Source organism: Gopherus flavomarginatus, chromosome 6 (assembly GCF_025201925.1).
Source record: "Gopherus flavomarginatus isolate rGopFla2 chromosome 6, rGopFla2.mat.asm, whole genome shotgun sequence".
Taxonomy (NCBI): Eukaryota; Metazoa; Chordata; order Testudines; family Testudinidae; genus Gopherus; species Gopherus flavomarginatus.
Genome location: NC_066622.1, coordinates 13,780,265 through 13,794,858, shown reverse-complemented (window position 1 = coordinate 13,794,858; position 14,594 = coordinate 13,780,265). Strand labels below are relative to the sequence as shown.

Sequence of the window (14,594 nt, the reverse complement as noted above, 5' to 3'; positions counted from 1 at the left end):
ACTGCTGCAAACCACAACTCCTCATCCTGGTCTTTTCCTAAGGGCTCCATGTGAGCTCAGGCTATGTACACTATATACTCTACTCCACAGTTGGAACTACGGAGGTATGAATTACTGTGTGAACCAAAGTGCTGTGATGTAATTCCAGCATGTGGATACTGTGGGTATGAAATAAGTTTCCTAGTTCACATTAATGTAGTCCTGTTAGAAGATGACTATGTAATGTGAACTAAGAACCTTTGTGTTTTCACACACAATGTCCACATGGAGGAGTTACAGATCAATACATTGCTGAGCATTGCTGTTCAAACTCCCGTAGTCCCAACTGCAGGGCAGTGTATATAAGCACTCAGTATTAAGACTCATCCACACTAGTTACATTCCCACTTTCTGTCTAGCCCCACTCTATCTTCTCATTCCAAGAGAAGACTAGGAAACTGTGTCAGGGTACTTGCTCAACCTCAAAATTGTGACAATGTGACAATATATACAATACTTAGCTCCTCGGGTGTCTGTGAAGGATCAAATTACCCAAACTACAAATGGAGATAACATTCCATCCTACAAAAGAAAAATAACTAGCCAGCCTGCTCAAATAAAAATCAATAAATATAGCAACCACTGAGCAGTTCCTGCAAAAGTATACCAAGGAAGCCAGCTCTTGCTTCCCTCCCACTTACATACACACACACACACACATATCTCACTCACTCACTTCTTTTTCAGGCAATCCGTGTAGGAAGAGAAATATACTCCCAACTACAAATGTACCAATCAATATTACACAGCATAGCTAACCAAGGACCAATTCAAGTGTTGCCAACCTGTTCAGTACTATCAACCCAGCTAACAGCTGTCCGGCCGAGAGAGGTCAAAGCTTTCTTCAGTATGGTTCTGCCATGTGAAGGTGGCACAGTGAAATATAGTCCTTACAGACCTGGACACCTGAGCCAAGAGACCACAGCAGGAAGAAATATAATATAGCTTTCTACTGAGAGGGAAAGAATCAGCTTCCACGGGTTGTTGAATTCTATAGTGAAAGTAGAAGTGTAAATGTCAAATATAATTATCAGAAGGATAGCCTGCCAATTTCCCCTGTTTGCCAGTAAATCTTGCTGTTTTTGAAAGACATTAACAATGCAGAAGTGCCAGAGAAAATCTCACTTACCCTCTGACAGCATGCCCACACAGCTATTATTAGATCTAATTCCACCATTAATCATTATTTTTCATGATGTTTCAGGTATTATTACAAGTTCAGATACAGCCATAAGACCAAACTCAGTCCTGATGTAAAGTTAAACTGCTAATACAAGACTTAAGTGGGATTTAAATGGTGAATTGAGCCTTATGTGACCCTTTGTGTGAGAGTGAATTCACTCCCAGAGAGATTCTTCCTTCCTCTAGGAAACACTTAGAGTCAATATAAAATTGAAACTGTTGCTGTCTCACAAATATTCTATATTTACTGTCTGTACAACCAGCAAGTAACATTTATCCACACCTCAGATGTAAAAGGCCTGATTTGCAGTCCCTGGACGCTTACTGTCATGAACACTTTGTCTATAAACACACACAATCAGCTGCATGTGCAATTCAGTGCACTAATATCTGTTTATGCAGTGGAAAGATTCCAACGCCTGAATAATGAAATATTTATAATGAAATCACACTGATTAAAATGGAATTTGTGAATGAAAATTCTAACATACCTAACAATGGGATGGGGACAGAGGACAAGAGGCAAACAGGCAGGTCTGCATTTTTCTCTTATGAAGAACCCCTCATTGCCATCAGTCTTCCCACCTGATTTCAACATCTGACTCTCTCTTCCTCTCCTTGCAGTCTCCCACACTCATCCTTGTGACTTGAGATTGGTACTGATGACCCATCCGACCCCTTAACTGTACACCAGACCATAGCCCTCACCCTTAGCCCACACCAGACCCTCACCCTCCACATCTGATCTGCAGCCCTGATTCAACTCTCTGACTCCAACAGGGCCGTTAACTTGATTTGGTCTCCACCAAGCACTGTTCCTTCTCTGATCTCTCTGTTGCTGAATTCCCCATCTCTGACTAGCACCTAGCATTGCTAACATCACTAATATACAGCCTTTCCTATCCATATGCACAGCTAACACTCTCAACCATGCTCTCGTCATCTCATGTTTCAATTAATTCAACATCCTTTTTTTGGACATTAACATATGAAATCTTTCCCCATTCAGTCCCATTCACAATGCCTCTGCAAAGATAATTTTCCTAGCCCATTGCTTTGATCAGGTCCGTCCTCTTTTTGCATCCTCCACTGGCTCCCCCTGCTCTGTTGCACCAAACATAAGCTAATTATTTTCACTTTCAAGGCCCTTCATGACCTACCTCCACCTACCTTCCATCTCTTATTATCTTATGTCGACTTCCACCTACAATCATCCCATGATGCAAGCCTCCATTTACCACTTGTTAAGTTTTCAAACACGCTTTCTCAACAGTCTACCCATAAACATTCACAATATTAATTCATTACCCTCCTTAAAACACTCCTTTTCCATGATGCCAAGCTTCCAGTTATCGATCTGATCTAAAGCCCATTGAAGTCAATGGAAAGATTTCATTTGGCTCTGAATCGTGCCCTAAATATCAGTGATATTTATATTTATGAATCAAGGGCTGAGTATGAAGCTCAGAAAGAGTGACAGGGGGCTCATCAATGACACTCACAGGATTTGAGCTTGTTACAAAATGGTATGAGTGGCAGATTGTTTGGGACATTTTCAGCATGTACTGCATCCTCCTTAGTATAGCTCACCTTAACAAGGCTCCCAGGAGCTGAATCTGAACTTTTTTTGTTAACAAAGACAACATATATAGGTAAATTGTAACATGTTGTTTATTATGCAGGTTGTCATTCTTCCTTAACCATGAGAACATATGGTTCATTTGCCTATTTGACGCTCACACTAGCTGCTGTACTAAACACGTTACATTAAGAAGTCAGTGATACAAGATAAAATTAAGTTATTGGCTTGTTCCATTATGAAACTCTCTAAGGAAGAGGAAGGTGGAGAAAAAGGCTCTTTTCTTATTGCTTTCTAATATCAGCTGCCTGCTAACATTTCATTGGGTCATGTGAGAGGGGGCTAGAGTAGGCCAGAGTGGCTGTGCAGGCAGACAGTCAATCAGGAAAGGGCTTACTGAGAGCTAATGAGGGCTGAGATTGGAGACAGACAATCAGGGCTCAGCTTGGCCCTATATAAAGGCTGCCCAGAAGAGCAACAGGCAGTCTGTCCCAAACCTTCATGGGGAAAGGTCTGTCTCCAGAGCAGGAGACCAGCACCTGGGACAGCGCAGTGCTGGGCAGGCTTGGTGGAGTAGACGGGAACTCCTGCAGCTACCTGCTAGGCTGCAGGCCCTGAGGGAAGGGCCTAGCTGGTGCAAAGGGGCTGAAAGGGAAGTGGCCCAGGGACAGATGGACAAGGGGAGAGAAGGAGGGCAGGGATGCTGCCACTAAAGGGTCCCTGAGTTGGGACCCAGAGTAGTGGGTGGGCCTGGGTCCTCCCCTTCCCCTTTGTACTGCACCTGGCCATGCAGTAGGGTGGTTGAAACAAACTGTAACTGGCCCTTGCAACAAGGGGCTAGACTTTGGAGGTTTTGGTTGTCCACTGAGGCCAGTGCAAAGACTGTTGCTGATACCCCCAGCCCCTAGAAGGGGGTCAGAATGGACTAGGGGCACTGCCGGAGGGCAGTGACCTGAAGAGGACGCCATCGAGCAGGGAGCAATATGGGCCCACATGCCAACTGAGGGCAAGATGATGGACGGGACACCACCGGGAGAGGGCGCTCCACTGGACTGAGCTAATTCCCAGAGTGACCAGAGGGAGGCACCGCCGGGGTGAGTCCCAACCCTGTCACAGTCCCATTCTGCATTCTCATTAAGTTTCAGTGCAATGGCTTCAGATAGAAAGAGAACAGCAAAGGAAGCAAGGGGGACAATGAAACAAAAGTGATAGGATAAGAAAAAAAGGAGGATCTTCCCCTTTCTTTTCCTATCCCTGCTCATTTTTCTCCTATTATCAATAAATATTTCTATTCTATATTTGGGGGGAAATTGATGATGTAGTCATGTCATGCAAAAACACTCTTTTTTGTCTATGTACCTCAGGAGGGTGTTAACTAGAAGCTAATGTTAGTCATTTAAAAATCAGCAGGTCCAGGTAACTAGAATGCAAGAATTTGAAAAGAGCTGACTGAGGAGCTCAATGTTGATTTTCAACAAGTCTTGGAGCAGAAGAGTGGAAGAAGGGCAGTGTTGTGCCAATACTTAAAAAGAGTAAAGATGATGACTGCAGTAGTTATTGGCCTGTCAGTCTGAGAAGATCATGGAGCAGCTGATATGTGATTCAATTAATAAAGAATTAAAGGGGAGGTAGTACAATTAATACCAATCAACATGGAAAATAGATCCGTCGAAGTAACTTGCTATCTTTCTTTGAGTTAATAATGCTGATGTAATTTACCATATATACTTGTTCATAAGTTGAACTTTTTTAGTAAAAAAGGGAAGCACCAGAGAAGGGGGTCGGCTTATGAACAAGTATAGAGAGGGAGAGGTTGGACACAGCTCCTCCCCCCAACAGCGGGAGCAAGGAGAGGCAGCACAGCCAGCAGAGCCAGAAGGGAAGAGGCAGGGCCAGAGTGTCTCCACTTCTGGCCACACTGCTGTCCCCCCAACCTCCAAAGCAGCTGCAGCTCCGTGGCTGGCAGGCTGCAGCCGTGCTGCTGTAGTTCCCTCTCAGCTGATTCTAACTGATACCTTGGTAACCCCTTCTCAGCTGAACCTGATTGACCTGTAGTTATCCCCCAGTTGATAGGGAGGAGGGCCTTTTAACCCTCTGAGACTGATTTCTACCCCTCCCTTGCAGCTGTCTGTCCTGAGTTTATCACAGTGGTCACAGGGGTTACTCCCCTGAACCCCAGCTTTTCCCCCAAAAAAACATTTCCCCACCATTTGCTGTCCCAGCCTGTCACGATAAGCAGCTGGTGCTCCAGGACACTTTGTTTACTTAGGTTTACCTCCGTGACTGCGGATGCTCGAGGTAAACAAACCATCTTGGCTCACAAGCAGCTTATCCTGATGGTCTGGGAGCCAAAGTTTGCTGACCCCTAAATTATAGGGTCAACTTATGAATGGGTCATAAATATTTTCCATTTTTACTTATCAATCTTGAGGGGGGTCGGCTTATAAATGAACTGGTTTATGATCGAGTATATACTTGGATTTCTTGAAGGTGTTTAACTTGGTACCAGATGACATTTTGATTAAAGAACTACAGCAATATAAAATCAACATGGCACACATTAAAGGTATTAAAAGCTTGCTAACTCATAGATCTCAAAATGTGATTGTACATGGGGAATTGTAAAAGGAGTGTGCTTCTGGTGAAGTCCTGTAGGGATTGGTTCTTGGCCCTATGCTAATTAACATTTTTATCAATGATGTAGAAGAAAACATAAAAATATTACTGATAAAGTGTGCGGATGAGACAAAAATTAGAGGCATAGTAAATAATGATTGATTGATACAGAGCAAATTGGATTGCATGGTAAAATGGGTGCAAGCAAACAATATGTCTTTTTAATATGGCTAAATATAAATGTGGTCATACTTATTGTATGTAGGGCTGAAAAAAAATTGGGGGATGTGGTGGATAATCATCTGAACATGAGCTCCCTGTGCAAAACTGTGGTCAAAAGTGCTAATATGATCCTTAGAAGCATGAACAGAGGACATCTCTAATAGGAGTAGAGATGTTTGTCTACCTCTTAATTTGGCACTGCTGCTACCATGCCAGAAAACTGCAGTTTTGGTATTCCACAATTCAAGATAGGTGTTGAAAAATTGGCGATGTTTTAGAGAAGGGCAATGAGAATTATTAAATAATTAGAAAACATACATTATAGTGATAGACTCAAGGATGAGAGAAAAGGTTAAGGACGACTTGATTACAGTCTACAAGTATCTGCATGGGGAATAAATATTTTATAATGAGCTCTTCAATCTAGCAGGAAAGTATAACAAACCTCAATGCCTGGAAGTTGGAATGAAACAAATTCAGTCTGAAAATAAAGTAACCATTTTTGACAGTTAGGGAAATTAACTATTGGAACTATTTACCAGGTTCATGGTGAATTCTCCATCACTGGCAATTTTTAAAATAAGATTGGATGTTTTTTCTAAAAGATAAACTCTAGAAATTATTTGGGGAAGTTTTAAGGCCTGTGTTATAGAGGAAATCAGACTAGATGATCGCAACGGTTCCTTCTGGCCTTGGGATTTATGAATCTGTCTTCTCTCTTATCATCTTTCACCCATTAGTGAACATAAGATCAATAGTTGGTCAGACCAATGATCCATCTAGCCCAGTATCCTGTCTTCTGACAGTGGCCAATGCCAGGTGCTTCAGAGGGAATGAATAGAACAGACAACATCAAGTGATCCATCCCTTGTCATCCACTCCCAGCTTCTGGCAGACAGAGTCTAGAAACTCTCAGAGCATGGGGTTGCATCCCTGACTATCTTGGCTAATAGCCATTGATGGACCCATTCTCCATGAAATTATCTAATTCTTTTTTGAACCCTGTTATATTTTTGGCCTCAGTCTTGCCTGGAGTCTTTCGGTCTCCTTCCACCCCAACACTCCAGGCAGAGCAAGTGCTTCTTCTACTTTGCAATCCTCCCTCTTATTTTAAGAGAAAGAGAGTCTGATAAGGAGAGAAAAATGATTGAACCTAGAGACAAATCAATGTGATTAAAATGAACTTGGAACAATCTGAGCAATTTTGCAACATTTCTGTGAATAGACAACTTTTCAGCCAACGGTTTTTGCCATAGTCTTTTGATTTGGGTGTCAGTGTCTTTGGGTTCCCCCATTCCTTGCTGTTAAACCAAAGGCCCTATTTCTGGAAACAGTTCTGCATATGGTTAGTTTTTCATTTGTGAGCAGACCGACTGAGTTCAATGACACTATTCAGAGGTGCAAAGTTAAGCATGTGGAGAAGTATTTGTAGAATTGAGCCTAAAACTGTATATAATTCACAGCAAACAGGATAACAATATAGTCATAAAAGATAAATATATTATCAAGGTCTATAAATCCCTTCTTCTTATCTGTTTTTGCCACAAAACTTCATTTGCCATCCTTCCATACAAAGAGAGAGGAGCCATTGTGCTCATACAGTGAAATATAGTTTTAAAACACAAATACTTATCACTGTTACCAGCATTCCCTTGAAAGAGATGTAATGATGATGTTGTCAGCTTAGCAGAGTATGTTAAATGTTTAGTGCTTTCTGCTAGAAGAAAAATAAAGGGATTCTGTCCCGCAAAGCTAAGATTTTGCATGCATTTTCATATCTCAATAGGTGATTTCAGAACAAGCTATACATGGGCACTGCAAATAGGCAGGCAAATCTATGTACTTTATTTCTGTCAGTTCACTTGTTAGCTAACAATAGAACTGAAGTGATTAATCAAATTTAGCAGATGCAGAATCAGTTCCATTGGTTCCCTAAGTCAAATTAGAATGTCATGAAGAGATAAGCTTAATCTGTATTCATGTGGATTTATATTGATGCTGCCTCAGATATCTAAAACTGTTCTGACTGCTAATGTCAATACTTCAAGAGCTGGCTTTAAAAGCTAGAAAGGGAAATGAACTTTCTTCTTTACAAGTATACACGTGCTGATAAGATACTGGGTTAAAGAGAATCATCACAGCTATAAAAGCAGCAAAGAATCCTGTGGCACCTTATAGACTAACAGACGTTTTGGAGCATGAGCTTTCGTGGGTGAATACCCACTTCTTCAGATGCATGTGGTGGAAATTTCCAGGGGCAGTATATATATGCTAGCAAGCAAGCTAGAGATAACGAGGTCAGTTCAATCAGGGAGGATGAGGCCCTGTTCTAGCAGTTGAGGTGTGAAAACCAAGAGAGGAGAAACTGGTTCTGTAGTTGGCAAGCCATTCACAGTCTTTGTTCAATCCTGAGCTGATGGTGTCAAATTTGCAGATGAACTGAAGCTCAGCAGTTTCTCTTTGAAGTCTGGTCCTGAAGTTTTTTTGCTGCAGGATGGCCACCTTAAGGTCTGCAATAGTGTGGCCAGGGAGGTTGAAGTGCTCCCCTACAGGTTTTTGTATATTGCCATTCCTAATGTCTGATTTGTTTTATCCTTTTCCGTAGAGACTGTCCAGTTTGGCCAATGTACATAGCAGAGGGGCATTGCTGGCATATGATGGCGTATATTACATTGGTGGATGTGCAGGTGAATGAACCAGTGATGGTGTGGCTGATCTGGTTAGGTCCTGTGATGGTGTCGCTGGTGTAGATATGTGGGCAGAGTTGGCATCGAGGTTTGTTGCATGGATTGGTTCCTGAGCTAGAGTTATTATGGTGCGGTGTGCAGTTACTGGTGAGAATATGTTTCAGGTTGGCAGGTTGTCTGTGGGCAAGGACTGGCCTGCCACTACAGCATCTACTCAGGACACTCCCCACACTAACACCAGAAGAAATCAACATACCCCTAGAGCCCCGACCAGGGTTATTCTATCTACTACCCAAGATCCACAAACCCGGAAATCCTGGACGCCCCATCATCTCGGGCATTGGCACTCTCACTGAAGGACTGTCTGGATATATGGACTCTCTGCCTCATTTCAAGTCAGTTCAATATTAATCTGCATTTTCCCATTGTGGTGCATTGCTGTTTGGGAGCTGTAGTTTAAGAGCCTGATGCCCCTAATCCCCCTTGAAGGCCAGATACCTTGGCCAGACTACATCTTGCATGATGCATCTGAAGTCATGTTATTCCCATGATGTACTATGCAGCTTGGTCAGAAGGGAGTCTGCATTGCATTGTGTGGGATGTAATTCTCCAGGGAGCATAATGGCCATTGGCGAACAGGAGAGAATAGGGGCCTGAACTACAAGAGACAAGGCAATGTGCTGATAGGGAAATGCACTTTAATGTTTTCTTGAACTGATTCAAAACTAAATATTATGAGTCAGTTAAACAAAATGAAATATTTACAATTTGGGTCAAGCCAACCAGAAACAAAACATTTTTTATTTTTTCCACCAAAAAAAAATTATATTTTTTGGCAAAACTGAAATGTTTTGATTTTGTGGAAACTGTATATTCCGTTGGCATACATGTTCACTGAAAATTCCTGACCAGCTCTTCTGTCTTGTCTATTTAGAATGTAAATCTCTGGGGCAGGGACTGTCTCTTGCTAAGTGTCTGTAAAGTGCCTGGCACAATTGGCTCTGATTTTGATTAGAGCCTACAGGCACAATTGTAATACATATAAATAAAGCTGTTAGGATCTGGGGCTGGCCCAGCATCAGTCTGGTTAAGGATACCTGGTTGAGATGCTCCCTGAGTTGTGCAATATTCAATACTTCTAGGCTGTAGGACTGGACCTAATACTTGTAGGGTCTCGGTTAAATTATGTTAGCAAATAGGTAGGTGGTTTACACTACTGCTGACTATCTTCTGTCTATTCTATCGACAGTGAATTGCAGTTCTGAGGTCTCTCAACAAAGCATTTTCCGTGAGCACTAAATTCATTAAAAAAGAAAATCTTTGCCTTAAAATGGAAACTTATGATCCCTTTCTTCCTCCTCCATGGTATCTATGTCTGGTATTTTTTCTAGCTAAAAAACCACCCCAAACATAGTATCTTTTCCCCCTTTCCCAAATAGCAAAAAACAACCCTCACCCCGAAAAAAAGAGCCTCCCCAAACCACCAAAAGCATCAACAGCAAACAGACAAAAACCTAAGGAGACATGTCTACTCATTAGGTGCTATAAATGTTTTAACTTTTGCCATGCTGGGCCTGACTGGGGTCTGAGTCACACCACTGTAAATAAGGACCAACTGCACTGAGACCAAATGTATTACCTTAGCATACAAATGATGTAAATGAGAACAAGGCCCTTATGCTCTCACAATATTGTGCAAGCTACATTTTTCCAAACACACAGAATTGATAATATCTGTGCGTCCGAATGCAGAGCCCTGGAAGAACCCTTCTGCTTAGAAGGTTGGTGGCATAGTTCAAATGCAATACCTTGCTATAAACAGATTGAAATCCTTTACTTAACAAAACCTTATGGGTTACTACACGCCATGTTGGGAATGGGCAGATCTCTCTCTGGATAATCTTTATTAGGCAGTGATAAAAGTCTGTAATTACAACATCTGTTTAGTTGTCTAAGTTTTCTTTAGATAGGTTATTAAAAGACAGCATCTAATTCTTCTTTTCAAGAATTTCCTCTTATTCCTCTTCTGACAAATGCTAATAATGTGCATGGTAAATACTGAAAACCCTACATGAAATACACCGTATACTGGAGCCTTGATTTTGGATAGATAATGTCTCTCATGTCTGTAGTTATGGAATTGGAATAAAGTTTTAGCTTACAAGTCAAACTGGGGACCAATAGATTTTGTAAAATAATGCTTTCCTTTGTAGATTGCAAGACTGATTTTTGTCCAGTTGCATTGTTTCCCAAAAAAATAAAATAACAAAGTCTGGAGTTTTAAAATTATGAATATTTTTATTACTGATTATTAATGCACTGAAACAGCCGTATACAATTAATACATTCCTTCCTCTTGCCTTATTAAACAATTTCTATGCTTTACCTCAGCAAAGGTACCTGTAAGAAAAGGGCAAGTGATTCACATATGTATGTATGTGTTTCAGCATTTTGGGACCCCTTGCCCTTGTATTCAGGAAACAGTGCCTCTTACAGATGACTAACTGGGATAAGATTCCCATCTACCAGCTTGCTTCAGCTGAAAATAACTTGTAATATATAGCAAAGTTTCCATTAGTTCCTGATCCTGCACCCTTGAGGTCAATGGCAAAACTACTAATGACTTGGGCAGGATTAAAGTCTGGAGTTAAAATCTTGCTTTATCTGAGGTACAAATTACCCCCCTCCCTTCCACATTATTCAAAATTTGAGCAAACAGCTATAATCAAGATTTGAAAATACTCTTATAGACAGAACAAAAAGGTGGATCTCAGTTGATTAGTCAGTTCTGCCTAATAATCTTTGTTTTTATATGTAGGAGATAAAATAGATTTTGAGACCATGTGACATTAAAAAAGGAGTAGCTGCACATGATAATACCATGCATAGCCATCAGAAATAGATCAAATCATGAGCAAGCACAGGATGTGGGGGAAATGAGTATCTTTTCTCCTTTAGGGCAAAATATTCTCCAAAGGTTTGGTAGCGCCATTTCCTTAACAAAGGATTTAATTTGTCTAGATCATCCTAAAGGAGCTATGTGGTTTGACTTATTTAGCAACTTGTCCATCATCGCATTCCTGTCAGAACTGTGAATGATATTTTTTCTCAGATAATATGCCAACCAGCTTTTCAGAAAGGTTAGAAAATGGGTCCATGGAGATTACAAATGCTACACAGTAAAATAGGAAAAGAAACTCAGCTAACCTTTAGTTAAAATAGTTCAGATTTATGTGTCCTGCTAGAATTAAAATATACATATTACAAGCTAGAGGGGATATTTCCCCCCTTTTTAATAAGTAAAGATACATATGATTTTGCTAGGTGAGGAATAAAATACAACAACAACAACTTACAAGTCCTTACTTCATTTTTCTGTATGCTACCTCATATTCTGTAGGACTTCTGGAAGAGTTCTACTACAGAGAACTCTATCATCTTTAAAATTGTGGCAATAGCTACTTTATCATGTAACAATCAAGAGAAGGAGCAATTTACAAGAGATTGTTGGTTATTATGTTTTCTTATGTCCAAATGATATGCTTTACCTGCATGGTAGGAATTGGGGGGGCTGGTGAACTCAAACACGCAACCATTGCCTTTATAATGCAATTATACTTTGGTTTATTTTTTTGAAGGTGCCTGGACCACTTCAGGATGGATGCCCATAAATGCAAGATGATTATAATTATTATCAATAATTTAACATTATCAGGGAACGTATAAGTCCAAGTAAATACGATGGCTGTGTGAATGTATGTTTAATCTATAAAAATAAACATACATGCACACAGCCATCATATTTACTTGGACTTATATATCTATAACATGCACATGCAAATCAGATGGGACCCTCGTTGCCAGTGTAGACCTTTATGTTATAAAGTTTAGGCTGTCTTTATCTCCTTACTACTGTACATAAGGAAGCCCAGTCATTCTCTCTGCATATTATCGATGTAGCATTTTGGACAGGGACTTGGTTAAACATATTGTACAGTCTAAAAGTAACTATGTGAAAGATCTGGCTAAACACTAATTAAAACAATACTCATGGTAAGTAATAGCTGAATGTTTTCCCTATAATTTAAAGATGCTTCCTTTGCTATTGTCTCAGAGGAAAAATAACTAGGAACTTCTGTTTTGTAATAGCATTTTATATTACTGTCTCTGGGCCAGGTTCTTTACTGACTTTATTTTGTGAAATGATTTGTACCTTCGCAAAGTAGATGCAAAGTGCTCTCTTTTTGATTTGCTGGTAAAACACTCAGTTTATACAGGTGTAAATGAATATACAAAGTGCAAAAAAATGGAGAATCTGGCCCTCTGTTCCTATATTTAACACCATTATACACAATTGCAATATTGAATATGGAGACACATTTCCACATTGCACATTTGGTTGGTGTAATGCCAATGAATTATAATTTAAAGTGTGTTGTTATGGAAACTTAAGTATAGATAATAGGATTTATTAACAGATAGATTCCCTGTATAGGTGATTGAAAATCTTAGGTAGATCTCACCCTAAGATTTTAAGGAATGTCTACATTGCAGCTGGGAGGTGTGATTCCCAGAGCAGGTAGTCAGACTCATGCTAAATCTGATCAAGCTAGTGTGCTAAAAATAGCAGCACAGGCTAGCCAGCCAAGCTAGGACCCAGGCTGTCAGGCAGACTTAAACATGGGTGGCTCAAGGTAAACAAAGGAGTTTGTGGTGGAGGACTACTGCAGAAGGGCCAGCACATGGCAAGTGACTCTACTGCTTTGCTGATCCACTAGCAAAATCTCCTTGCTCAGGTATTAAAGGCACAGACTATGGATAATGACATAGCCCTGGGTTGCAGTACAGCCTATATAGCTACTGATCTCCCTAACTTGAAGCTGATTCAATCAGGCTCTGTATGGGGTAAGAAGAGATGGCCCAGAGAATATTGCAATGATATAGCTGTTCAAGAAAGCAAAGCATGTATACCACAGACAGAATTTACAGTTACCCAAAAGTATTTAAACCAGCTTTGTTGTCAATCAACCTTCTATCTAGAATTGTATGGACAGAGCTCATGATGAATAGGCCTGCAACATCAGAGTATTCCAGCAATGAGCTGTCAAAAATGATACTTAGTCAACCGATGTTCAGATACCAAAAAAACCCAAGCCAAAACCACAAAAAAACCCCGAACAACTCAGCAATCAGTTTACAGAAGTACCTTTTGTTTTGTCGCAGAAGATTGGTGCCCTTTTTCCAGTTGATAACTGCCCTGGGAGAAGCATTTGGCTTGCATTCAATGGTAACTTCACCCCCAACTTGAGCAACTGACAATTGTTTCACAGGATTTTTGGAAAAATCTGGGGTAGAAGCTTAAAAAAAAGGAAAGGAAGAAATGAAGAAACTCATGATATAGCTGACAAAATAAATTAATTTTCCAAATTTTCTTTCTGCTGAACATAGTGGGTGAACCCAATTGTCTTTTTGCCTTTTCAGATTTGAATTCTAGTTTTTTGTTTGAACTCTAAGAACTTAAATCCGTTTAGAGGTCTTGTATTAATATTGCTTTTTATGAATTTTGTTCACCTGGAAACAAAAGGATTAGAACAACCCAACTTTCTGTGGTATCCCTGGTAGGCTTTGTTTAGGACAGTCTGAGGACTGGAAGGAATGCTTATTTTAGATCAGGAATGAGGTGATTTAGCAGAGCTCTAACAGGCTACACAGTGAGTGTGTACCTAGAGAGGGTCGGGTGGGCTTGTGTAGCCCATGTCAAAGACCACACTACTGCATCTTCAATTTATTTTTAGCAAGCTAGCTGGATTAAAAGCTCAAGCATGTATGTCTACATGAGCTACAAATCATATTCCCAGCTGCAGTGTAGACATACCAAAAGCTTGAGCAGAATTAACAGCATTAAGCCTGAATCTAGTCCATTGTATTCATTGCTAGAGTGTAGATTATTCATTGCAAGTAAATTTTTTCAATTAGTTTTTTTTCTGTTCATGATTTGAACCCGATGTATGAAATCCATTCTTTATTTGCAGATATTTGTCAAATAATCTGTTGGTGAAATTCAGTCTTCTTGAGAGAAGCAGCACAAGACTTGCGCAACATTTAGTGCAATTGGAGATCGGGTTTTGATGGCTTGAGGTGGACCTGATTGTTATATTGGCTGCAAAATGACTCTCTGTGCAGGCATGAATTTCACCCACGTGTGGGTGTTGTTGAAATTCATATTGAGATTATATGCACTAATTGCGCTTTTTGCTTAAATCACATGA

The 14,594-nt window shown here is 40.4% G+C and overlaps 2 protein-coding genes across 5 annotated transcripts in view; both read right to left on the bottom strand.

Annotated features, from left to right (window-relative positions):
* LOC127053138 (neural cell adhesion molecule L1-like protein) overlaps positions 1–14,594 on the bottom strand; it is a 1,307,741-nt gene that overhangs the window by 510,731 nt on the left and 782,416 nt on the right. The window lies entirely within an intron of this gene.
* Positions 1–14,594, bottom strand: part of CNTN6 (contactin 6) — a 222,840-nt gene that overhangs the window by 46,927 nt on the left and 161,319 nt on the right. For all 4 annotated transcript variants that reach the window (XM_050957317.1, XM_050957318.1, XM_050957319.1 and 1 more), the window contains one exon: positions 13,532–13,682. In XM_050957317.1, coding sequence (XP_050813274.1) covers positions 13,532–13,682 — 151 coding nt within the window. The remainder of the gene's footprint in view (positions 1–13,531; positions 13,683–14,594) is intronic.